The sequence below is a fragment of the Pogona vitticeps genome, chromosome 1 (assembly GCF_051106095.1).
Source record: "Pogona vitticeps strain Pit_001003342236 chromosome 1, PviZW2.1, whole genome shotgun sequence".
NCBI lineage: Eukaryota > Metazoa > Chordata > Lepidosauria > Squamata > Agamidae > Pogona > Pogona vitticeps.
The window spans coordinates 257,466,744-257,493,335 of NC_135783.1; the positions used below are offsets into that span (position 1 = coordinate 257,466,744).

General features: G+C 40.6%; 1 protein-coding gene and 1 long non-coding RNA gene across 2 annotated transcripts in view; one reads left to right on the plus strand and one right to left on the minus strand.

Annotated features, from left to right (window-relative positions):
* Positions 1-26,592, plus strand: part of TSPAN32 (tetraspanin 32) — a 57,541-nt gene that overhangs the window by 13,387 nt on the left and 17,562 nt on the right. Inside the window, exons 2-5 of the mRNA XM_020788828.3 lie at positions 4,908-5,025; positions 7,170-7,267; positions 13,910-13,984; positions 22,029-22,130. Coding sequence (XP_020644487.2) covers positions 4,908-5,025; positions 7,170-7,267; positions 13,910-13,984; positions 22,029-22,130 — 393 coding nt within the window. The remainder of the gene's footprint in view (positions 1-4,907; positions 5,026-7,169; positions 7,268-13,909; positions 13,985-22,028; positions 22,131-26,592) is intronic.
* On the minus strand, positions 11,832-25,503 carry LOC144586118 (uncharacterized). The gene is made up of 2 exons (XR_013540854.1): positions 22,295-25,503; positions 11,832-15,864 (listed from the first exon to the last, which is right to left on the minus strand). It is a non-coding gene; the product is annotated as an uncharacterized LOC144586118 (long non-coding RNA).

A 26,592-nucleotide genomic window follows, 5' to 3' on the forward strand; every position in this document is an offset into this window, starting at 1 on the left:
GAAGCGGTTTGTATGTTCTGTGCCGTTAAGTCATTTCTGACTTATGAGTGATCCTATGATGTTTGATGACTTCCTAAAGGTCCCATCATGGGACGTGGGTGGCACTGTGGGTTAAACTGATGAGCCACTGGTCTGTTGATCGAAAAGTCGGTAATTTGAATCCGCATGACAAGGCGAGCTCCCATTGCTTGTCCCAGCTCCTGCCAACCTAGCAGTTCAAAACCATGCAAATGTGAGTAAATGAATAAGTACCACCTCAGTTGGAAGGCAATGGCATTCCGCATCTAGTCATGCTGGCCACATGACCACAGAAAGTGTCTACGGACAATCACCGGTTCTTCAGCTTACAAATGAGGATGAGCACCATCCCCTAGAGTCGGACATAACTGGACTTAGTTGTCAAGGGGAACCTTTACTTTACCTAAAAGACCTATCACAAACAGTCCTGTTCATATCTTGCAAACTAAAAGCTGATGCCTTGGCAGCCAGATGGGCAGTATAAAAATCAATCAAACAAACAAACAAACAAGTCAGTCCTAGAGTTGTCCTATTACACAGCTGGCCACATTTACCTGGAGTTTAGGTATTCTGCCTGATGCCCATTTAGCACATCAGCCAACCTGGTTTCTAAGCTTTCATTCAAATAATTAAGCAAGAAAAGAAAAGAAAAGAAAAAAGGTAAGCTTCTAGCCCTTTTGACCTGGTGGCATAAGGCAAAAACAAACAAATAAACAAATAAAAAAGATGCAATCAGTGTTTTGGCTGGTTGTTTTGAGAGAAATTTGAGAGAAACTTTCCATTTTGTTGAACTAATGAGTGAAGGCATCCACAGTTTGTCAAGATCCCATAGGCAGATAATCCAAAGACTTTGAGCAAGTGTTTCAGCTATGGGAATACATGGTCCCTACCTGTTTTATAAACAGCCGAAATATGCTTTTAGACCTGTCTGCAAACAATGCATAGAGAGCAATTAGGCCATGGCTGTGAATGCTGATTCAGGGATTAAGGGAACAATAGCTCAGTGGGTATGTAGAACTTTTCCAAGCTCTGATATTGTGTAACTTATTGTATTTACTGTTCTGACAAATGGTGGGACCCAGCCCTTGAGGTCCCTTCCAGCTGTACAATTCTATTTTACAGGCTGAAATTCTGTGGCTCAACTCTGTGTACAATGCTGGTGACGTCAGCAGCAGCAGCAGCAAATCGCAGCAAATCACTGACATCATCCCCATTGTGCACATGGAGCTGCAAAACAGGGATTTCAGCCTTTGAGTCTATGATTGCACATCAAATCCTGTTCCATTTTTATAGGCTTTTGGAAGCTTAGTTGTTTGCTGCACTAAGGAAGGGAAGAGTTGGCATAAATAAGTGCGGAAAAGGAGGGGGGATATAAATTATTAGAACCTTTTCCTTGTCGTTACAGCTGTTGTTGTTGAATGGTGGTTGCTGTGAACCTTACATTCTATTGAGAAGTTTTAAACAATGATAATGATGTTATTAAGTATTTTTCTTATAGAATTATAAGAATGTTATGATTCTACATATACTTGTCTTGATATTCCCCTTTGAACTACTTTCTCAGGTGTATACTAAATTAAATGACTCTTACATTCCAGTTATTGAACATAGGAAATTGATATATTTGCACTTAATTGAAGCAGAGATTAGAAAAGCTGTTTTCTTGGACTACAACCTCCAGAATGCCCCAACCAAAATGATCAGTGACCATTTAGCCTGAGGGTTCTGCACTATGTGGTTTAAACACATGTCAGACTTCGCTATGAATCATAAAATAATGAAGTTGGAAGGGACTTAAGGCCATCAAGTCCTTGGGGAGCTTGAAGGGAGGTGCCATATTGGATTGGCATTTGCTTTTATATAGGGCTGTGTGTGTATGCGTGAAATGTCAAATATGACAAAGGAAAATAGAATATTTTCTAATAATGAGACTTAAATGCTTTCAAGTCAGTTCAAGATTACAGTACTACTCCTGGGTTTTGCAGGATATAAAATATTCAGAAGTGATATATTAGCTTCTTGGTGGTTCACTCACACCAAGCCATAAATATATGATTCCTAGTTTACCCAGATTCCTACTTCTCCCATTTCATGTTTTAGTTATTTGTATTTGACACCACTGCCTTTTCATTTCATGTTTGTACACATCAAGAGCTGAATTCCTTCGGACTTTAATCCTGCCGCTTCATTAAGAACACTACTTGTACTTCTTGCTCTTTCTTTGCTCTTTTTCATCTACAAAAGTTTTGGCAATTGGGGAACGTATTCCTTCAGAATAACAATGAATCAGTTAAGGAAGTGTTCAGTCACAGTTCCTGTGCTGTGTATACTCAGAAATGTCTTTTTCTTATATTGGTAAAATTTGCCCAACAGTATCATCTGGACCCTTTTCCCTGGGAAGCTGGGCTGAGGGTGAAGGCCAGGTATGTTTGAATGGATGTTTTGCTGAGGTTTTTTTTTCTGGGCTTTCTTTTTGTCTCCTCACCACATGGCCTGGGGGTGGGGCCTAGGGAGTGGGACTTTCTGCTTTAAAAGAGCGTGTCCCAGGACCATGGACCCTTTTCCCTGGGAAGCTGGGCTGAGGGTGAAGGCCAGGTATGTTTGAATGGATGTTTTGCTGAGGTTTTTTTTCTGGGCTTTCTTTTTGTCTCCTCACCACATGGCCTGGGGGTGGGGCCTAGGGGTGGGACTTTCTGCTTTAAAAGAGCGTGTCCCAGGACCATGGACCCTTTTCCCTGGGAAGCTGGGCTGAGGGTGAAGGCCAGGTATGTTTGAATGGATGTTTTGCTGAGGTTTTTTTTCTGGGCTTTCTTTTTGTCTCCTCACCACATGGCCTGGGGGGTGGGGCCTAGGGGTGGGACTTTCTGCTTTAAAAGAGCATGTCCCAGGAAATTCTCAAATTCTATCTCTGCCCATAATATGGGAAATAGGAAAGCCAATTAGATTTGCATAAGCCTGGGAGGCAGGAATGTTTTAAGGGTCAGATCATACTTTCGCACTATTAAAGAGCAGGCCAGGTAGGTGGGGCTCATCAGCCATGGAAGCAGCCCATCTAGGAGAAGGAAAACTCCGATTTCAAACCTCCACTGCCTTGTGGCTATATCCACTCATGGAAAAGGCTTCAGGATTTAACCTAGAGGCAAAATCCGGAGCTGGAGTCCCGAAGGCAGCTCGTGTCGTTCTGCCAACTCCTGCGACGTTGCTGGAACCAGTCGTATTGGCTCTTGCCTTTCCATTGGACCATTTCAGCAATGTGGAGAGGGGGGATCTGCTGCTTGGGTAACAGCTTATCCTCCATATTACTTTACCCGGGCTTCATGCTCTGGAGAGGACACTCCTCGATTCAGAGCATGTTACCATAGTCTCTCTAGACTGAAGGATGCCTACGATCATCTGCTCAAATATAAATCAAGTTTGAAGGATTATCTTTTCAGAATGAATGCATTTAAGGGAGGTTAATCTTTCCAGGTTTCAGCTATAATGTCATTATGGTTAGGGTGTAGAATACTTTTGCAGCCTTGTAACCTGTAGAGGTTTTGAAACCTACCAGGCCCAGCTACCATGGCCAGTGGTCTGATATGCGGGGAATTGGAGCCCAAAACATCTGGAGGGCACCAAGCTGAGGAAGGCTGGGGTAGAAAGTCTAAGGATAGAATCCATAGAAGGAGGAGAAGACGGAAAGAGTGAGGAGGAGCAAGGGATCAAGGATGTGACAGTTACGAAAGAGGCGGGAGAAGTAGAATCAAAGTAAAAGATGGAAAAAAATAGAGGTTTGCTTAGTAGAAAAGGATAAAAAGAAAGAGTGGACAGAGCAAGAGGTGACAGTGTGGGAGGAGGATATATGCGAGGAAGGGGTACGCTGGTTCGGTTCAGTTGTGGCGGATTATGAGAGAAAGAGGGCAGAAGCGTGGAGAAAGGAAATTGAGAACATAAAAACCCAAGGACTTTTAAGAGACTTCCCAAACTTAAAGGTGGGAGGATTGTTACCGGGACCCAATCCCAAGGAAATCAGACTGACTCAGTTCTTAACTAAAGAATGGACTGTGATTGTGGCGCTGTGCGAGCTTGAATTGCAGAGAGAAGCTGAGATAGCCCATAATTGATTTTATGACAGACGGACGAGAGAGGGTGGATTAGACACGTGTGATGTGGGGATGATCTGTGCCCTGAGAAGTACTCCTCCCCAAAGACTGGACTACAGGGAATGGTGTGGAGGACATCCCTGTTGAGTCCGTGGGAGTATGGGAAAAGTTTCAGTTCTGTCAGTTGTGGCCTGTTGCCAGAGTTAAGAATTTTCGACTCTATGAACAATGTGCTGCAGGAAATGAGTGACAATAAAAACGATAGTCTGAAAGTTGTAAAAACGTCTCCTCTGTTATTTCCCGCTGAAGGTGAGGGCTGCCTAAAGAAGTCGAAGAACCCAATCACACCTTACAGCAAATGTTTCTGCTGTGTGTTTTTTCAAAAGTGCCTATTGATCTAACTTTTATCAGATACACCTATTGCTTTTTGTAAAAAATGGCCTGGAGATTAGAAGTAGTAAAACTGCCACTTTTTCACAATAACATTAGCTGAGTTTATGAGCTATTTTTATGGAGAAGAATATAATGCAATAAATTGATATGGAATCCCACTGTTTGATGGTAGCCTGCAAAATCTTAGGTATTGATTAGCTTCAGATTTTAAGATTTGGAATCAGTCAAAACACTATCTCCCTGGAGTCTTGTAATGGTAAACAGTAAACACTGATATACTTTATATACTGTACTTTGAAACCATATGTATGTATAAAATAACCTTAGATGGACCAAAGTATTATTCATATCAGCTAGTATCTGTTTTGTGGTCCTCACTTTTGTTTATGTTCCATGGCTTCTTTTTGTTTTTAGCTGCTGGGGATATCACTAAGCATACTGACTGTTGTCATGTACTATGGGAAGCACTTCACTATCATGAAAGATGTCTCCTTGGAGAAAAGCTCATATTACAGAACCTTTCACAGTGCAGGTGAGTGTTTGGGACTCTGGCAAATAAAAATCCTCCTTACAATACACTATCCCATTTGCAGTACAAATTTATAATTCAGTTCCTTAAAAAAAACACCTTCTGATTTGTGAATGTGGGATATTGGGCTTCTGTACCTGCAATTCAAAACACCAGGAAATGGCCAGATATTGCTGAATAGTATCATGTCTACATTGCCAGCAGGAAAAAGGACACTAGGTTTTACATAGCAAAGGGCAGCCTGAATGTTGACAACACCACCAGCAAGATATCTACAGGATGCCCTCTTGTGATTGCTACCGTTCACAAAGTGACACAAGCAGGGGAAAATTCTAGAAGTGGACTCCCTTTTTAATCAGTTAACAACTTCTCTCCTAAACAAATTGTCAGGCCTTTTTTTAACAAGTTCTCTAGGTCAGGGGTCCCCAACCCCCGGTCCGTGGCCCAGTGCCTGTCTATGGGCTTCCTGGAACTGGGGCGCAGAAACGGATCTCCATCCCCTGCACGGTGGGCATGTCGCGTTTGCAGAGGGGCATGTCATGCTTGCGGAGGGGAGTGTCACACTTGCAGAGGGGCATGACACGCCCACCAGTGAGCACGGTTTGGGGACCGCTGCTCTAGGTATCTATTGCTTGGAAAATGGGAACGGTGTCTCTTTGTGAAATGGTAGTGACCACAAACCATATCCTGTATCCTTTGCTATATAAAGTTTGGAATCCTTTTTCCCGCTGGAAATATGGGCACAATACTGTGCAACAATAGCAGGCCATTTCCTGGTGGTCTGAATTGTAGGTAGAAAAGCACAATATTCCATATTCACAAATCGAATGGTTTTTGAAGAATTGAAAATTTTTGGCTCTTTAAAATGGAAGTTTGAGTGTGCACACACTTCATACAGATTCCAATAGAAACTTCCCTCATGTAGAATTATTCACTGCTAGGTGATCACATGATCTGTACTGTGAAACAGTATGAAACAGATTGACTCAATATAGAAAGCCAGAGCTGTTAGGTTGCAAGATCTGAGCAGAAATTACTGGAAAAGACAGTATCACTGTGGAGGAAAAGGTGGCAGCAGTAAGAGAGAATGAGCTAACATGAGATTCTGGTTTGTAGAATCTGAGCAGAGCTGTCAGTGGGAAGACATTTTAGAGGTCATTACCGCATATATAGTCACCAGACATCAGAAGTGATTTGATGGCTCATAACATCTTTGGAATTTTTTAAAAATTAACAAATAATTATATAATGATAAGATGTGTGGAATGATTGAGACTATATCAGGATATAGGCACCAAAGCTCTGCTAACATAAAATAAGACCATCCTTGGTCACAAAGCAAAAAAATAGTAATTTCACAGTTTACATGAATGAGCTCCTGAATATTTGTTTTCTGTTCTTTTAAAAATATTTTTCCAACCAGACATACAATACCTTTGCAAGCACAAACTTCTATTTGGCCAGGAAGGAATTAAAAATTAAATTGGATCCTGTTTGTCTGATTCAAAAGTTCAGACTGCCTCAGACCTGGAACTAATTTCTCATACAGAAATTTTGAGAGAATGTTTATTGTGAACACTTCTAGAACAAAACACAACTGCTATGTACTTTTCTAATAGAAAGGGAAATACTTTGAATATGCCTTACGGATTTGTGTGCTAATTCCTCCTGCTAATTCTTTTCCGGAGGACTGTCATTCCATTACTTTGTTTGAAGCAAACTTAGATTTTTTTTTAAAAAAAAAACAACTTTTCATGTGGGCTATGATCTTTAGTTGCCCTGCCCACTCAGCTACAATATAGCCTTTGCCAAAACCATTCTTCTTGGCAAGCCTGTACTACATATGCTTTGTGTAGTACAGGAAATAACTGTTTCTGCCATGTTCAAATGGGAATATTTCAGCACCTGCAGCTTGAATTCTTTCCAAATAAAGAAAAGTGGGTGGGGCTAACAATTCTCTTTCAAGATAAGCAATATAATATTTTCAAATTGAGCTATTTTAAATCTGGGGTAGCTTGGGGTTGCCTATTTCTGAACAACGGGTAAAACAATTTTACATACAAAATGATAATTGCCAGTGAGTAGTGAGCTTCTTCGAGTGACAAACCTTTGGGCATGCTTATTTGTCTACTATCTTTGTTCTTCAGTGTGCTCCATTGGCCTATGTCTGAGCATTATTCTGGTCTTTGCTGCCTTGCTGAGTATTGTTGCCACAGTGAGAGAACTGGAGAGTGCCATGGCAGTGGTAAGTAGATAGAAAGTAATACTGAGTTGCCAAACTGACAACATTAGAATTTGGGAGAGAGTTTAACCAGTTAGGATAGAGGGGAAAGCAGCATTCTAGTTTTTCAAACAACAACAATAACAGAGCTAAATGGGGCTCACTTCACACTGGAACCCATCCCAGGGGAAATGTTATATCATAATTAGAAAGCAGCATGTGTTGTCTTTTCAAAATGTCATAATATGTGCTTTTGTATAAACCTTCATTTTGTGAGCCCCAGGTCAGTTTATACTGCAATGTTAAAACAGAGGTCTTTTGATGAAAAGAAGGCTTTTGGGGTCAGACATTCTGAGCTGCTGGCACCTGCGTCTAGCCCCCACCTGGCACAGCATAAGAATAGAAATTCCATCTTGTAACATCAGAGCCACATGTAAGAGAAGGGAGTCTGAGAGCAGGGTGTATAATCAATTTCTCTCTCACTTGCTCGCTTGCACACAACTGTTGTGGAAAATACATGGCCCTTCCCTCACAGATGTCTTAACCTCTCTAGAAAAGATGATGGATGTGACCAGGGGCCTTTTTGGATGTGATAGTTTCTTCTAATGTAACTTCTTTTGCACATTTTTTGGCTGCTTTACAACTCCATCAACCAATTCCAATATGGTTTAAAATTCCTCACCATGTTATGGATTCATTTTATGCATTTGTTGTGTGGTTCAGACAGCACAGCCAATGAATGCTGCTTCTGAGAGCTATAATTCAAGAACATATGGGGGCCTACAGATTGGGAACTTTCTTATATAGAACAGTGGTTCCCAACCTTGGGTAACGCAGGTGTTCTTGAACTGCAACTCCCAGAAGGCTTCAGCACCAGCTGCGCTGGCTGACGTGTCTGGGAGTTGCAGTCCAAGAACACCTGGGTTACCCCAGGTTGGGAACCCCTGATATAGATGAAAGTAGAAGAGATAGAATAGAAAAGAAACCAGATGGGATCGGAAGAACAATTCTGAGGCAATTATTAGCAATCTCCACAAGTCTATACATTACTATTTAAAATGTACAAAAGAGTAGCACATGGGACTTTGGCATTGGAGGCACTTCACCTTCACATGCAAGACTAAAAAGAGGCTGAGTGAAATCCCATTATGCCTGTGGAAGAGCGATGTCACCAGCAGCTGTCCTGTGACTTTTCAAACTGCCATGTAGTCTTTCATTGTGTGGAAGTCGTGGGAAAATCTCTCCTGTTGGTAATAACATCCAGTGGCAGCATTTTTTAAATTAATTACTTCTTCCTTCTGTTCTGTGGCTCCCTGTCACACTGGTTCTATGTGATGAAAGGAATTGCACAGGTATTAAAGAAGTCACAGGAGAGAAGTGGGAAGTTTTTATTTACCAAAATTAATTGCCAAAAAGTGCTCCCTGTCTGTGACATCGTCACCCATCCACAGGTGTAAGTTGCACAATAGGATTCTGCTATTGTTTTAAGCTCCAATTTTATGGTCAGTTATGGATAGTGAAATACAGTTGTTGCTGAATTCCTCCATTCTTGTAGTAAGTCTCTGCAAGTTAAACTAGATGTTACAATGACTATATATTTCCTAGAATTACGGTAACCTGTTTCCCCACCAATAGGATTTCTGAAGATGTTTGCCGCTGCCATTAGATTTGCAAATCAAGCCCCTGTTTGCTTCCCAATTTTCATCACACTAAATGCAAGATAGATGACTAGATAAGAAAGATCACATGTTCTGACAAACATACAACTTTCAGCAATTGGGAGAGCAGCTCTCTCTCTCTCTCTCTCTCTCTCTCTCTCTCTGTGTGTGTGTGTGTGTGTGTGTGTGTGTGTGTGTGAGAAACTTTACATATGGTAAATGTACCATTGGGTTTGATTCTAAGCTCTGGGACAAATGAAGGAGAAGTGTTTTTCTGGGGAAAAAATACTTATTCTTTCCCATAGCTCTCCACTATGTACTTTGATTACTTCATGTATTTGTGAAGAGAAAATATTATATGTGGAAATCTGCCATCAAGAGCATGGCAAGCAGCCAATAGGAATGGTATAATTTGACTTTCAGAAAATGGTAATGGCTGCTGTCTGTCATACTGTCTGAGTACAGAGCATTCATCTTTTGTTAGCTCTAAAGTAAAACATTTGTACAGGAATTGCAGGTTTTCGAGATGAATCTCTTGTGCTTTAGCAAAACACTAATGTTTGCTCCGAAATATCAGACCATGCCAGCTTGATTGTCATGTTCCACAGGCAGAGAGCACTAAGTCTCTTTGCAATGGCCAGAAACACCCAAAGGACAAAAGTGGCAAGGAGGCATCAAATAACATTGGCTGATAGAGATAAGGATGATTCAGGCTCAGTTCAATCGCTCCATCATCCAGCAACATCAACACAGATAGAGAGGGGCTGCTAGACACTCCTCCATCCTTACCACTTTCTCCATCTGAGCAGGGATAGGTCTGAAGAACAGAGATTCCTGCTTATTCATGATCTTTCTTGGGCCAGATTTCCCAATGTTCTTGCTTGTGTGTATAGCCTACACATGAGCAGAAACCTCTCTTCTTCAGACTTGTCACTGTTGTCATGGAGAAAGTGATGAAGGTGGGATGGAGTTAACCTGCCCCTTCTGTGCATGTTCATACCATCAGCTCACATAATGACTGAATACAATTCAGATTTCTGATGCCTTGGTTATTGAGTTGTGGTTGGGTTTTGAGGGGAGGGTAAAAATTGAGGCACCGTTAAACTCAATAATACATGTTAGTTAGTCCCATCACCACCAAACAGTGAACAGGCATACTCTTTGTTGCTTCAGGATAGCTCATATTGTCCTCTGGAGTCCTGTCTGTCCCTTTGCCCAGCCAGTCAGAAATGGTGTTGCATTCTCAGGGCAACTGTGATGCTTTCTAGGATTGCTTTTAATGCCTGCCAGCTGATACGCAGCATCTAGGAATAAATCCCAGGACAAACTTATTTTCTGCCGTGAGATGATGCCACCAACACATATAGGTTGGAGAAGGCGCTTTTCCACAGGGATGGGAAACCTTTGGGTCACCAAATGTTTTAGCCTGCAGCTTCCCTCAGTCTCACCCAGTATAGTATTTGGGAAGTTGTCCTTTAAAATGCCTGAAGGGACAAAATCTATCCACTTTCGCCGTGCAGGACTGTGCTATTTCAACAGGCCCAGAATGGTGGATGCATCTCACATGGTGGTTTATTTTTGAGCAAGCAAGCTTCAGCCCCTCCCACACCACCCTGTAGGAACCACTTGTTTAAATGCGCCATGAGTTCTTTAGGCCTCGAACTCTGTCCTTGGGTAACTCTATCAACCATCTCTCTCTGTTCTTTCAAACTGCAACTCAAAACGTGGGTCTTCACTTCAACTGGGTCCAAGGTTAGACTGGAACTCCCATCATCCCTCCCCACAGGCTATCCTGGTAGGACCGATGAGAGTGGCAATCTGAAAAAATTGCAACTGGAAGGCTGTACGTTGCTTACCTTTCCATTTAATCATAATCTCCAACTAAAACCAAGCTGACTTCCAGTCTCTTTGTTTGTTTGTTTACCCTGCTCCTTTTTTTTTCCTTTAGTTTTCCTAGTCCTCCCTTCTGTTCAAATTTTGGTTGCAGTTTCCTTAAAAATAGTCTTTTTGTTTAGGCTACAAAATATGGCACAATGTGGTGCCCCAGGGTGCTGCCAAATGTATCCAGGGCGCTGCAGAATCCTCAGAAGTAATGCTCAGGCCAGGCTTCCCACCCCTTCTCCTCCCTCACCCAAAGTATCACATTGGGGAGCCGCAGCCAATGGCCAGTAAGTCAAGGAAAACACAAGTCAAAAAAGTTTGGGAACCACTGGACACTATTTGGCCTACATTTCACATCAGCCCCACCTTGCATGAGATTTTTAGAGTTGTGCTGGGACAATGTGGGCAAATAGTTCAGGATTTGCTGCGGAAGTAAAATTTCATTTTTAAATTTAAATTTAAAACATTTCATTTTTTAAAAGCATTTCTCTTTTTTTCCACTGATCACACAATGCAAAGGCCAGTGCAAATCAGCGTGGCCCTCTTTGCTTCTGCAGCAAAGTTTTTTCCCCTGCTGCTGGGGGCTTCTGATTTTTTTTCAAAACTGGTAAAGTCATTGCTAGTACAGTATAGTCACAAGCTGGGTTTGGAAGTCTATGCTCAAGATATTGAACACAATATTCACAGTTTCACCACTAGAGGGGGCGTAATTCCTAAAAATGGAAACAAATCCATGCTACTAATTAGCTCCCCACATTCTCTTTCTGTTTTATAATATCTGTGACTTCACTCTTTCTCATCCCAGCAATGTAATGTTCTTGTATTATGCTTTGCTGACTCAAACCTAATTCTAGTGTTTGCATTCAGAGTTGGAAATGTATATATTTGTAACACAAGAGTATTAATTACAGGTAAACAAATGAAACCTGGCATAGGAAATAAGTTTTAAAATTGCAATAGCCATGGGAGTTACCAGTGAATGCTCTACATATACAGTACATGGAAACACAGGGATGACTTACACACATTGCAAGGCAACACAGAAAATACACATTTGAGCATGTTTTGTTTTATTTTGTTACAAGAAAAAAGGTATTTATAAAGACTATACAAACATCAGAATGTTTACTGTTGTTCCACAAGGATCACAGTAAATAAGCGCATGTTGCATTTCTTTCTATAATTATATACTTGGAGGTTGCTTACATCCTCACCCAAATACAACTCTATGTTTTCGCTGTGTAGTTGCGATCTAGTAGAGCTATACACGATCAACACTGGGATTTCTAGGAGAGCCGCATAGATAGATTGCCAACTGGATCTGTTTCGCAAAATGGCTTCCTTATGAAGAGTTATTCCCCACTTTATCAACAAAGAGTGAGGGGACTGGTGTACATAATGACAAAATTCTCCAGTCAAACCCACAAAGCATCAACTGGAATGAATTCCATTATATCAGGAATAAGACGTATGTATATTTCAACAAAAGGGGAACATGAACTAAAAGAAGGGAGCTGATCCTTCTCTTTTGTGGTGCTGCTTTCTCCTTTGGCAGATTGTGTGTGTTGATGAAATATAGAAGGGAGGGCTATCAACTGCACAACTGGATGCTTTCTCACTGTGACTTCAGAAATCCTGATGCCAGTTGATTGCCATGGGTGCTTGAGTCAAAGAAGAGTAGAGCACTCTGTCCTCCCAATATTGTGTGTGTGTGTGTGTGTGTGTGTGTGTGTGTGTGAGAGAGAGAGAGAGAGAGAGAGAGAGAGAGAGAGAGAGTTCTGTACTTCACTGAACAAGAAGAAAGAAAAGGAGACCGTCATTCAACAAGTTGGCCAAGCTGCCATAACAGAAAGGGGTACTGAGAGTTAGAATAGGCAGAATATGCCCCTGAAAGAGAAATATGCCTTTGGTTTTCCATAGTAAATAAAGGTTTTCATGCTTATTTGTAGGGATAAGCACTGGTTCTGTGAAACGTTTCTTGCACTTACTTTATCAGCAGAGGAAACTCATCACAAGAAACCAAAGTGAAATAATTGCTTTTGTTTTGAAAATCAGGGGCACGACCCAGTGGACTGGCTTCCTATATAAGCCCTGAAAACAGCTCCCTACATAACGGTGTTCAAGGAGACGGCAGAGAGAAGGAAGCACTTTGGAACAGTATACTTGCACTGTTCTAGCAATTTCCAGGGCTTGACACTGTGATCAATAGATTAAGTGACTGAAGCATTCATCATCATTTTTTTCTAAACAGTTGGCCACTTCCATCCTACCCCCCTAGCAGTTTTCAAGTCTACAAACCCATGTAAGCAATGTAATGAGGCTGTCTGTTGAGTACTGAGTAGTGTGACTTTGCGCATAACAAATAATGTTTACTGTGATTTCTTAACTTGAGGAAATGTGCCTTCAAAAGTTGCACCACTAGTTCTATGCCACCATAACATCTGAATAAGATTTTGGCTAGTATTTTAGACAGACTTGCCTTCTAAAAGGCGGTAGCTGTCAATTATGAACTGCAACTTACCTTTCATGTAATGTTTCCAAAACTTATTTATACTGAGCTCCTAAGAACATGTGACATTGTTAGAATTTGATCGGTTCGTTATGACAAATCAGCTACAGTGTTGTGATAGAGAGAGAGGAAAGATAGAAAATGAAAATACCAGTGTAAGAAAGAGAAAGACAGAGATATAAGAGGAGATAGTGTGTGAGAAAGGAAATGTGTGAGAAAGTGGTATGCAGAATGGAGAAACGGAGAAGATAGGGAAACAAGGGGAAGAAGAATAAATTGAATCAACAGGTTATAGAGAAAGAGCTTTTGTGTATCTAAGGTGGAGTCATATTACTCACTGATTAATAGGCTAGGTTGGTGAGATGGTTACTCCATGTATATGTTGAAATTTTAATAACCGTTGATCAAGGCCTCATATATCTTTTGGTGGTACTTCTCTAGTGGAACTGATAATATCTTTTGCAACTGTTCTCATAGGACTAGTTTTCATTTCATCAAACTGAGCTCTTATTCTTTAAAAAAAACAGACACACTGCACATAAATACAAACCTTTTAAGCATCAGTGATAGCATTTCCCACAAGTAATTATTCTAATTCCATCTTTTGTTTGGCTGTAGGGATTCTTTTGTTTTGCAGTGGTGTTCTGCGCATCAGTACAAGCAACATATTGGACAATTACCAACAGCATTGTGGTAAGTAGAACTGCATGATAAAACTCCTGTGTAGCACAATATATAGAAATATAACAGTAGTCATCAATATCATTGTTACTGTTCTTCACATCTGAATTAGAAAATTCTTGCTAATTTGAAATGAAAACCAGAAGCCAATTTCAAGAGACTTATACAAGCCCCTGTGCCTCTTTCTAGCACTATTCCTCTGCATGCCTCTACAGAAGATCAGTAAACACAAACATAGCCAGGATACTACTGAGCCATTATATATGGGTGCAATTTTTCAAGCTTGCATGAGGAAGAATCCAATACTTCACTACAAGCTCCAGCTGCACAGTGGAACTGATTTCACCAACAGTGGCAGATTGCTGCTCATTAGAATGTCCTTTTTTCAATCTGAGGTGCGTGTGCAATTTGCACACAGTAATATAATGTCCCTCATATGATGAAAGTGAAAAAGAAACTCTTTGATTAGCACCAATCTGCCACTGCCAGTGACGTCATACCTACTGCTGTGGCAGAGGTACACAAAAGGATTTTTTTTTAATTTAAAACATTTTTATTCTGCCTTTCTTTTTAAAAATAACCCAATTATATGAGAGAATTGTAGAGCCCCAGGAATCATTGAGTCAAATTCACAGAAAATGCAGTAAAATGAGTATTATAATTGCTTGGAAAAGTTCCTTAGATGGATGCAGTTCCCATAATTTCCTCCTCTGAATTTACACCTATGTGTTAACTGCTACACAGAATTTGCAAGCAGCTTTGCAAGGATTAGGGACATGGTGGCGCTGTGGTCTAAACCACAGAAGCCTGTGCTGCGGGGTCAGAAGACCAGCAGTCGTAAGATCGAATCCATGTGACAGAGTGACCTCCTGCCGCTTTGTCCCAGCTCCTCGCCAACCTAGCAGTTTGAAAGCATGCAAATGCGAGTAGATAAATAGGGACCACCTCGGTGGGAAGGTAAAATGGCATTCTCTAGTCACGCTGGCCATGTGACAATGGAAACTGTCTTCAGACAAGCGCTGGCTTTATGGCTTGAAAACGGGATGAGCACTGCCCCCTAGAGTCGGACACGACTGGACTAAAAATGTCAAGGGGAACCTTTACCTTTACAAGGATTAGGTATTCCTACAATTGTAACATTTACCACAAGTCTTTGGTTTCATATCTCTGAGCTTCTGTTAAATTGTGGATTGGTTGTTCTGGGTTTTTCGGGCTCTTTGGCCGTGTTCTGAAGGTTGTTCTTCCTGACGTTTCGCCAGTCTCTGTGGCCGGCATCTTCAGAGGACAGCAACCTGTACTCTGCTGTCCTCTGAAGATGCCAGCCACAGAGACTGGTGAAACATCAGGAAGAACAACCTTCAGAACACGGCCAAAGAACCTGAAAAACCCAGAACAACCATTAGATCCTTGCCGTGAAAGCCTTCGCGAATAAATTGTGGATTATTTCAGTCTCTGGTAAATCATATGGAAAGGCTTGCTTCTTCTCACACAACCATTGACCCAAACAGTGACTGTACCTTTTGCCTTTCATCTCTAGTTCTAAAAGACTTTCTCTTTTTTCTTTATTTTTAAACCAAAGCTTAGGACCTGGGACAAATGACAGACTACATGGGCACTGAGTGCCATGTCTAGAATCTGGGCAAAACCCAATCAGCCAAGTAATACGGCAAACTTAGCATCCCATTGAAGATGCAAATGTAAAACGATGAGACACACACACAGTGGCAGCCTTCACTGTACAAGGCCTTCTTGATACATTTGGATTGCAAATGGAATGTCCAACATTTTTTCACCATGGAGCCAATGTCCAGTTGCTTCTGAAATGTTGTAATAGGATGCTTCCTTCTATTGTGCTTGATTCAATTGTCAGTCCAGATGGAAAGCACATGATGCTGTTGAGTAGTAAAAAGAAACAAACAAGCAGATTATCTGGGCATCTTTGCTAATAATCCATCTTTCACTGACAGATACAAATACAGAAAGCTTTTTGTCAGTTATTACTTGAGTATTTAATGGTGGCTGTTTTGGCCTACACAAGCACTGTTTTACCACAAGGGAATTCATTATCAGAAAGCACTCTAATTTAATAGATTGTAGAACACTTCAGTCCATATTTCTAAGGAAGTTACACCTTAAATCAATGGCATTCAATAATGCCGTAACTCAACTACAGATGATGTCAGCAGATTCACCTCATGTAACTTGGAGCATATATTTACTTTTGTACACAGCTATGGCTGTCCCAATAGCCAAATATATTTAGAAACCATCTAGTACAATATGGACAGTATTAAAAGTTAGATCATTATTGTTCTTTAGTTTAATCTTCACATATTTTAAAACATATTTTAAAAATATTTTAAAAGCCCCCATGCTCTGAGTGGGGCAATATCTGGTTCATGCAAGCTAGAGATCACCTGGAACGTTATGTCTGAAGGACCTTATGGTCCATTTTTCTTCACCATGATTCTGCCCATAGAAATGAATGATACTTACACTAACTGCAGTTAGTAAGCCCAAAACATTTTAATGAGTTTACTCTAGATAGGACTGACGTTGGTTTTAGCTCATTATTTGTATCTTGCAAGTAGCTGTCGCATTTCAGTTCTGGTGTCATCTAATATGCCCTGTTGTAAACAGGAAGGAAAAACATCCTGATACTCTATGCAGCCCTTTAGAAAGAAAGATGTCCCTGTATGTGTCTCCTTTGGTTGTTTATTGCTTTCAAACCTTATTCCTCAGAAGAAACCCAGTAGGTCCCTTTTTCTTCTTGACGTCTCATTCTGATAACTGCTGAGCAGCATGGACTAGGAACACTTTGTTACTGTTTTGAAGCTTTCCCCATGGGTTCTGAAAGAGTTGTTTTGATTTAAATTGATAGCTCAATATTTCAAGGTAATGTTGAAGAGATCTTAAAAGATAGGTAGTATTGACTGCCTGTTAGTGAGAAATACAACTGCATCAAAGTTTTATTAAAGGAAAAAAGCAAAAGGTCCAGCCTGTTAATGACAACAGTTAATGATAGCTTTTGTAAGAACTTCTCTTGATTGGATCAAGGCCTTGAAACTATTCTTGCCCAAACTTATACTTTGCCTCATTTTAAGGCCAGTATCCCATTCAGTATTTATGGGTGTGCAGAGCGCTAACTGAAGAAGCTGTCTCTGTACTTGGCTGCTGGTGACTAGACACAGGACCAGCACCTCATCAGATTACCATGGCCAGTTCGGAAGTTGAAATTCAGTGCCAGTAAATATTGAACTGGATACTGACCAGACAGTCTACCTTTCTCTTCAGGAACGTTTGTCTTTTTTACGTACCATTTTATTTTTATTTCAGCCCATATTGTCATTAATTCTTTTCCTTTTCCCCTTCAGTATCCTTCTCTTGAACACTGAATTTGTATGTGTCCTTGTACACAAGCATTATAAGACATTTCCCTTAGTATTTATGCTAATACAACATAGACTACAATCTTATTGACTTGGGAATGCATCCTTGGAACCATAGCAAGAACGGAATCTCCTCCAAGGCCTTCCATGACAATGGGGATGGGGGGAGCAGAGATCTGTGAGTGAATCCTCTCTACTCCCTTGCCACCACCGTCACATTCTAGACCAGTGGTTCTCAACCTTGTGTAACCCAGGTATTGTTGGACTGCATCTCCCAGAACCCTCAACCAGCACAGCAGGTGGTGAAGGCTTCTGGGAGTTGCAGTCCAACTTCACTTGGGTTACCCAAGGTTGGGAACCATTGGTATATGGTAGACTGTATCTTCTGACCTCCAGCTCAGATCTCTCAGAGCAGCAGAAAGGGTCATTTGAGATGTATGGTGATGATTGGGAAGGGGTTAGGAGATAATTTTCTATCTTTCATGTTCTCATGGTTGTAGCCAAAGTTAGTTTTAATTTTTATTTAGGCAGTCTTCCTACTCCACCTCACTCAGTCCATGGGCCACCCATGGTTAATATATAGAAGATTTGTTGAGGCTTCTGGATTAGGTGTCTTTAAAAGGTGATGAGACAAATTCATAAAGGACAGCTGATAAAAATTAGTCCTGCTAGCCATGTTGAACATTTTACTTTAGACACAATAAATTACTAAATACTAGTAGTTGAACTGTCCAGCACAGTTGGTTTCAATTGCCAGAGCAATTGTGTCACAAAAACCTATAATGGCAATTCAATATACAGTGAAATGGGATTTAAAACAACAACAACGAAGAAGCATAACATTCTGCCCTCACCCTAAATAACAACAATTTCCTAACACAGTTGGGGCACTGTGAACAAGCAATTATTTTTCTTATTCTACAGATTGGTTCCTTGTGATGGCATTTTAATTGTATTTTGTTTTTCTTTCTTCATTTGCCAACCTCTCTGTCTTCCTAACAGCATAGCCCATGTTACTGACTACAATGCCTATAATGATCAGATCTCGAACAACTGATCAGCTAATGGGGATGCAATTGTCAGTAGTTCTACCACACTGGAGATGTGCAAAGCAATGTACATGATGATGAAATTCTGTTTGATTCTACCATAGTTGTTATTACTTCACTGAAATGGCCCTTGACAATAACATCGTTTCCTAGCTCTCATTTATTCTTATTCTCAGTTGATTCATGTGGAAAACTCTTTAAATGATACATCAAAATTACTTTAAGAAAAAGGATTAAGGTCAAAATACAGTAGTTGCTTCCCCCCCCCCCCTTTGTAGGTCACATTTTCAGGTCCAGAAGAGGTATGGTTGTTGTGGAACCCACAACTGGGTGGCCATCAAAATATTGAACTGCAGTTTCCACCAGCTTTAGCCAGCTCAGCAAATGGTGCAGGATGATGGAAGACGTGGCAGACCAACACTTTCCCAACCCTGCTCCCAATCAGAGCTTACAGAATTAACCTTTTTTCCAATGACAACTCCTCGAATTGTCCAGATAGCATAGCCACTGGTCATGCTGACTGCAGAATTATAGGAGCTGTATTCTTAAAAGAGACTGGTCCAGCTCTGCTGTTAAGAATGGAGGCCAGGGTAAGAATGATCCCTTGTGGGAATAGACTCAGTCCAGCAAGCTATGAGAAAAGAGAAGCCATGTGAAAAGATAAGTATCTAAAAGGAAGAGTATCATCATGGGACTGCGTCACATTCAGATCACTCTCATCTGTTCCTGTTCCTCTTCATAGCAGACAACAGCAAACTCAAGAATCTTCCAGCAGTTCTGCTGCTGTGATCGGTCAATAGGGCACCTACAATGTAGGTTCTAAGTTATTAAAGTGCAGCTCCTGCTTTTGCTGTCTACTTGGTTTAATCTAGGAGAAAATGTATGAGATATAATAAAAAAACAGAGGAAGTCTGTATATTAGTGTGTATCATAACATGAAACTGGCCAGGAACATTGATGAAATGCTTAGATCTGTGAGACAAGAGAAATAGATCTTCAAGGAAGCTGGAAGCCTAGTTTAACCTCTGGAACTTGCTTTGTATGCTTCAGTCCTACTGGAAATGGCATTAGATGTTCCATCATTTTGCAAACATGCCAGAAAGCATGGGAATATGTGCCAGGTGCTCTGCTTTAATATTAGAAGGCTAAATTTCAATCTGTTGTTCCTTAAAAAAACTGTTTATCAACCTGCTGAAGAGAAAGATGGATGATAGTTATTAGATTACTAAAATATCACAAGCAGAAGCTAGTTTTCAACTCTGCAGTAATCTTCATCAGGCATTAGAGAACTGGGGCAAGGTGTGTGTGCAGAAGAAGCACAAGCATTCCAACTTCCGTGGCCAGATGGTGCAGGGCAGGTGTCCCTGTTCAAAGCAAGTTCCAAAGTGGGGGCTGCAGAATCAGCTCAGACGTGGTAAGTTTCAGATTTCACCTATCGTGTGGTAGATCAGGACATTGCTCCCAAACTTTTTAAACAATGGACTGCCAGTAACTTAGCACCTCTCCATTGTACTGTATTAAAACATATGGTTCTGTTCTAGCTGGGAATGGAGACAGATATGAATGTGGCAAACTCCATATTGAAGAAGCTGGAGTAAAATTTAGTTTACATATTACGTAATCCAAGTTGCCACCAGATTAAAAGTATTATTTTTTTTTTAAAAAAATTAACAACTAGGGATAAGGTAAGGAGTACAAAAGCAGAGGGGGATATGGAGGGGAGGGGGAGGAGAACACAAAATGTACTGTCATCCAATCTGTTCATGTTACGATATCAAGTCAACTTTTCGCCTTTTGAACATTTTAAGACACTTTTAAAAATAGCTAGAAACAGGGGGACCCAAACTGTCATCACTATGCGAGACATGGTCCCGAACATCGCTATGCGAAATTCCCCCCATTGGAATGCATTGTCAGCTGTCAAACCTACAGTTCAATGTATTTCAATGGGGGGAGAAAAAATTCACCAAAAATTAACAAAGACTCAGAACAAAGCCAAATTAAGTTTGCAAAGGTTTTACAGGGTGCACTAATGATTCCAAGCATTTTAAATAGTTTTTGAACATTTTAAGACACTTTAAAAATAGAAAAAACGGACCTGTCAAAACCATTGAAATGCATTGAAACCTATTCAATGCATTCCAATGGGGGAACCGCGTTTCGCTTAGCGATGTTTCCTATGGTGATTTTCGCTTAAGGACGGTAATCCATTCCCATTGGAATGGATTATCCGGTTTTCAATGCATTCCTATGGGAAATGGTGTTTCGCTTAGTGATGTTTTCCCATAGCGATTTTTTTTGAACCAATTAACATTGCTAAGCGAGGCTTTTTGATTGCATTTAATCTGTATTGCCAGTACACATGGGTGCTTTGTATTCATATCCAGGGGATATGAATATGAAGTGTAGCACCACAGGTGCCACAGCAGACAATTCCCACTCCCAAGAACCGGGCTTTGCACAGCACAAATGTCCATCAGCATCGTCATTGTACCAATTGCAGATGTAGTCCTGCCAGCACATCGCCACCTCTCCCTGCAGCCGACCACTCCAGTAAGGAGGCAGGACAACAAGTCTCCTGACTCAGCTGCTGAACGGTTGGCTTGGGAAGAGGTAGGGAAGTGCCAGCCAGACCACTTCCGCAATTAGCACAATGCTCATCCTGATGGATGCAGGCACTGCGCAGATCCCAGTGAATGGACCTAGCTGATTATTGGGGAGAAGCAGTAATGGACCGCCATGGCATCTTTGGTGCCACGGTTCATATTCGTATTCCCTGGATATGAATACAAAGCACCCATGTCTAATTGCCAGTCATGCTAGGCACAGGCGGGGGTGGGTGGGTGGATTAAAAATCCTATTGAAAATACTGGAAATCTTGTTTAGCTGCCAATTTTCTTTCCCCAGTTTTAGCAGGAATTAATCTTTCATTTCCAAAAATATATTTGCAATCCATAACAGAAGTCTATGAGAAGATTATCAGGTTCCAATTTTTGTACAAAATTACCAATATAGCCAAATTTAAATGCATTTGTGTACAAAACCCCACACTTTCCAGAGCCTGAACTTGAAAAATACACAGAAAAAAGTGTGTGTTTTAAAAATGCATAAAATGCATATATTGAGAGGAAAATGTATACAAAATGTTCTACGTTGGATAAAAATCCTTGCAAAAAGTTTATATGTTACATGCTAGAAAATTAACTAAAAATTACACATATTAGAAAAAATTGACACAAAGATGTATATGAATTTTCAAGTTTAATTTTTTCACAGATTTTCCAGAGTTCCGGATTGAAGTTAAATATAAGACAAAAAGAGTGTGCGAGCTGGTAAATGGGGAAAAAAAAACACCAAAATTTGAAATTTATTACCACATTTAGCCTTGCCTAGAAGTTCTTGAATTTTTGCTGCTGCTGTTTTTGGTGCTGCAGTTGCTGTTCTTACTGTTTTAAGGGGGAAAGGTTCCGCTTAAGAGGAAGTGGAATTCCTGTTCCATATGTTGGGCTATTTTTCTCTAATCACTGAACAATCATTGCACATTCATAATTATCTGCTTATGAGATCCTCCCTTTAACCATGGCTGGTATTCCTCTAATGGACATGTTGTCTTTGTAGGTTGAAAATGCTATAATGGATGCTTATGATTTTGTTTATGAAGATGTGAGGAGGAACGTTTCTAACACCAGAAGACAAGAACTGCAAGGCATCCATGAAACGGTAACTTATCTGCATGTTTTGATATAGGTGGTTGCAGCTATGCCTGTTCATCATCTTCAAACTTGGTTGAGAAACTGTCTGAGATTTTACTTCAGCAAGATCCCTTTCCCATTTCTAATAAGTCCACACATGTTTTGCCCAGTACAAGTAGTTTTGATACTCACTGATTTCCACTGGGGATAGCTGAGTTGTTAAAACTGAAGGGATTTTATTTCCTTATCCTTAGGTGTGAGATGCCACACTTCAGAGAAACTTTCAGGAAAGCTGTGAAAACATGATAAAATATCCAGAGAAAGATAAAATACAATCGCATCATTTTTTTTTAAAAAAAATGACACTAAAATATCTTCAAAAGTTGGTGTGAATAAAATGTGTTTGTTTGGCACCAACAGGGCAACGGGCCTCTTTTTAAATGCTTCATCTTTGGCTGGATCTTCAAATAGAAAATGCCACTTATGGCAAACAGGGCAGATTCCTTATATTTCTTCAGAAGGACGTGTGTGGAAAAGTAGAGTAGCAAATGTCTAGACCATTGTGGGGGAAAGGACCAGAATCAAAAACAGCAATGAATTGCTGAGGTCCTTTGGTCACCTGCACTGATATGACTCAGTAGCAGCAGCATGCTATAAATCTGGGTGGAATTAATCCTTTTGTGCTCCACACCTGATGCCTGGTTTTAAGCTGGGTAGTGGTGGTGCTATGGGTTAAACCGCAAAGCCTCTGGGCTACAAGGTCAAAAGATTAGCAGTTCGAATCCATGCAACGGAATGAGCTCCCATTGCTTGTCCCAGCTCCTGCCACCTAGCAGTTCGAAAGCATGTGAAAATGTGAGTAGATAAATAGGTACCACCATGATAGAAAGGTAACGGCATTCTGTGTTTAGTTGCGCTTGCCACGTGATCACAGAAATTGTTTAAAGACAAACACTTGCGACTTGGAAACAGGGATGAACACTGCTCCCTAGAGTCAGACACGAATGGACAATTCTCAAGGGGAACCTTTACCTTTACAAAGTTGGCTTATCTATGAAATTCTAGCCTCCCTGAGACAATTGGCTGGACAGCAGACTCAAATGCGTAAGTGGAATCTGTATATTTCTTTGATATTAATTCACCAGTTGAAATTCTGTTGCTTAGAGCACTAAGTTTCAGCTAGAGTAGGCCCATAGTATCAGTGAAATTTACAGAAGAGTTGCCTCATCAAATCTCTTCTGATTCAATGCATCTACTCCAGTTGTGACTCACTATGCCAAGCAACAGGATTTTATTCATTGATCCCTACATGTTCCTGCTTAGGCTGCTTAATCAAAAGATTTCCCTACTGAAAGGGAGATTTGTAAGATACACTTCCAAGAAAGGTACAGTATAAGCAAGGTAAATTTTCACTTATTTCATTCAGAAAAGTTCAAATGAAAAATACCAAGACTTTTCTCCCCACTTTTGTAAGTTCATGAGAGGCTGTAGTTTTAGATGAGGTGGCTGTTTTAGTTTGTTCAAGCATATTCAGCAAAATCCAAAGTAACAGAAGAAGACAAGACAAAAGTATGGGTCTCTACCAAGGGATCTGAAGAGTGAAGTGTTCTTGTCAAGGCTGGCCTGGAGATAACTTAAAATGCATATGAGTGGTCTCAGTTGTGGACTGTAATTTTGTCTTCTGGGTCTGTCTTTCACTAATTTACTTCTGGATATATGTCTTGGTTTGTTAATTTGTTCTTTAATCATAAGGGGGGGTATTGTAGTCTGAGGAATGTGTTTTGTAGATCCTTGAGTATGGAGTCTATGCTATGGATCGGAGCTGTTTCGATTGTATCTGAGAGCTTGGCTTAATACAATGCATTTTGTTATCCATTCAGATGGAAGCTGGAAGAGTGCAAGTAGTTATATTGATTGGTGGGTTTTTGGTACAGTGTGGTGCTGTGATATCCATGTTGTAGCTTCACAGAGATGTCTAGAAAAAGCACCTGTTGTATAGACTGTTCCAGGTTGAGGTTGATGTTTGGGTGAGTTATTGAAATCCTGGTGGAATTTTTCTAGCTATTCCTTTCCATGAGATCAGATCCGAAAAATGTCATCAGTGTATCTCAAATAGAGGAGTGGCTTTTGGATGCAGCAGTTTAAAAATCATTGTTCCAAGTCAGACACGAATATGTTTGCATATTGTGGGGCCATGTTGTCAAAGGTGAAATAGTTGTGTGTGAATACAAAGTCACAAAGGGTGGTGATTATGTGGGCTTCTTTCTTATTTTGAATTGTGTTTTTGATAGGTTGTAGTTCATCTTTGTGTGGGATGTTAGTATAGAGTACCCAACCTGCTGGGGGAGGGCAATTTGTAGCCTGTATAAATAACTTATAAACTGCCCAGAGAGTGTTTGAAGTGCTATGGTGTGATATATAAGCAGCACACTTTGCTTTTCGCTTTAGAGAGCCTCAACATCCATTGTAGCTAGGACGATGTTGTCAGGGAGGTTGTATGTAGACTGAAGTTTCCTTAGGATGTCTGTGGTACCTCTTACATCGCTAGGTGCATTGGTGACATAAGGTCTGAGGATGGAGTTCAAGTATCCAGATATCCCAACAGTGGAGGTGTTGATGCTTGTCACAATGGGTCTGCTAGGATTTCCTGCTTTCTGTATTTTAGGTAGTAGACAGAAGGTTGCTGGTTGAAGTTCTTGTGGTGTGTTAGACAAGATTTGTTCATGTTTGCTTTCAGGGACATTTTTCATGAAGTTTTATAATTTCTTATATGCATGATGGACATCCATATATAGAGATTGAATATATAGTAAGCCTAAGTCATTACAAAATGTAACACTTATGCTGTTATCTACTGTTATTTTCTTCACAACTACCAGGCTCATCTTTCATCAAAAGGCTCAAAGGTAAAAACTGTAAATATTCCCTATTAGAGATGGGGACAAATTTTTAAAAAGGTGATTTGTTTTGATTCATGATTCGTCAAGGTTAACGACTCAACAAATATGAATATACAAATATTCTTCAATGAATTGATTCATCAATTCATCTTTGCTTTAAATGGCTATAAAACTAGCCCCTAGGCACCTAGAGTCACCAAATTTCCTCAGACACATTCTGACAATACCTGAAAGTTTGATGAACATTGGTTAATTGATTGAGTTATATAGTCACAAAGAGGACACCCCCTGGAAAGCTCCCCCCCAGGTACTTAGATAATCCAGAATCACAACAGAGCTTCCTATGTCTTTCCCCAACACACCTGCCAACTATGGTGAAGATTGGATATCGGACATCTGAGTTATCAACCCACAAATTGGGTCCCCCCAGGAGAGATGACCACATGGCACAGAAGCCCATTCTGCCTACCAGCTGCCAATCAGCTGATCAGAAGCTGATAGGCAGCCACCACCCCCCACAACCAGCCACCCCCACAGCCTACCCACCACCCCTTCCTTTCCCTACCTTAGCCCCACCAACACCCCCTTACTTTAATCACTGTTGCCGAGGTCTCCTTCTGGCCTCCCAGCCACGCATGTAAAAATGGAAACTGGCTGCCTTTTGCAAAGATGGTGGATGCAGCTTGGGTTCCTGTAAGGCAGGCTAAGGGAATCCAAGCTGCCCTTTGTAAAGATGGCAGTTGCAGCTTCCCTATCCTATGTGAAACCACAGCCATAATCTTTGCAAAGGGCAGCCAGTCTCCCTTTCTACACGTGTGGCAATTAAGCAATTACGGTAAGGGGGTATCGGTGGGGGGTGGGTTGGAGGCTAAAGTAGGGAGAGGAAGTGGGTGGAAGGGTAGGCTGTGGGGTGGGTGGCTGTGTGTAGGGGTGGCTGTCTATCCCCCGCCGATCAGCTGATTGGTGGCCGGAAGGCAGAATGGGTTTTTTGTTTGTTCATTTTTTGTTTTTTGTTTTTTAATATGAAGGACGAATAAAAACAAGTAAATATTCATCCCTTCATATTCATGGGGGTCTCTGGAACCCACGAATATGAAGGGACAAATATTTAGTGAATCAGCTATTTTCATCAAAAAAGCTGATCCGTTTTTATATTCATCCCCATCTCTATTCCCTATACTAACAACTGTGGTTCCTCTGCTATTTTCTTTTACTTTTATATACACTTGTCCATAAAAGCTAACATTAAAATATAATAGTCTTTAAGTTGCCACATGTTTGGTCTTGTTTGGTTTGGTTTCTTTGGATTTTGCCTGATATGAGAGGATGTCTTTTAGGCCAAAAGGCAAAATCTTGTATTTTGTGCAGAAAAATATATATAAATCTTTGGTTTTGCACAATCTATGAGATTTTTACATAAAACACAACTGTCATTTTGCAAAATACATGGTTATTTATTAATTCATTTATTTGCTAATGCAGCTGCTCTCTCTCTCTCTCACACACACACATACACACACACACACACACACAAACACACACAAAAGCAAAAACTGCCCTTTCTCATTCTTGTGGAAGTGAAAAATTTCA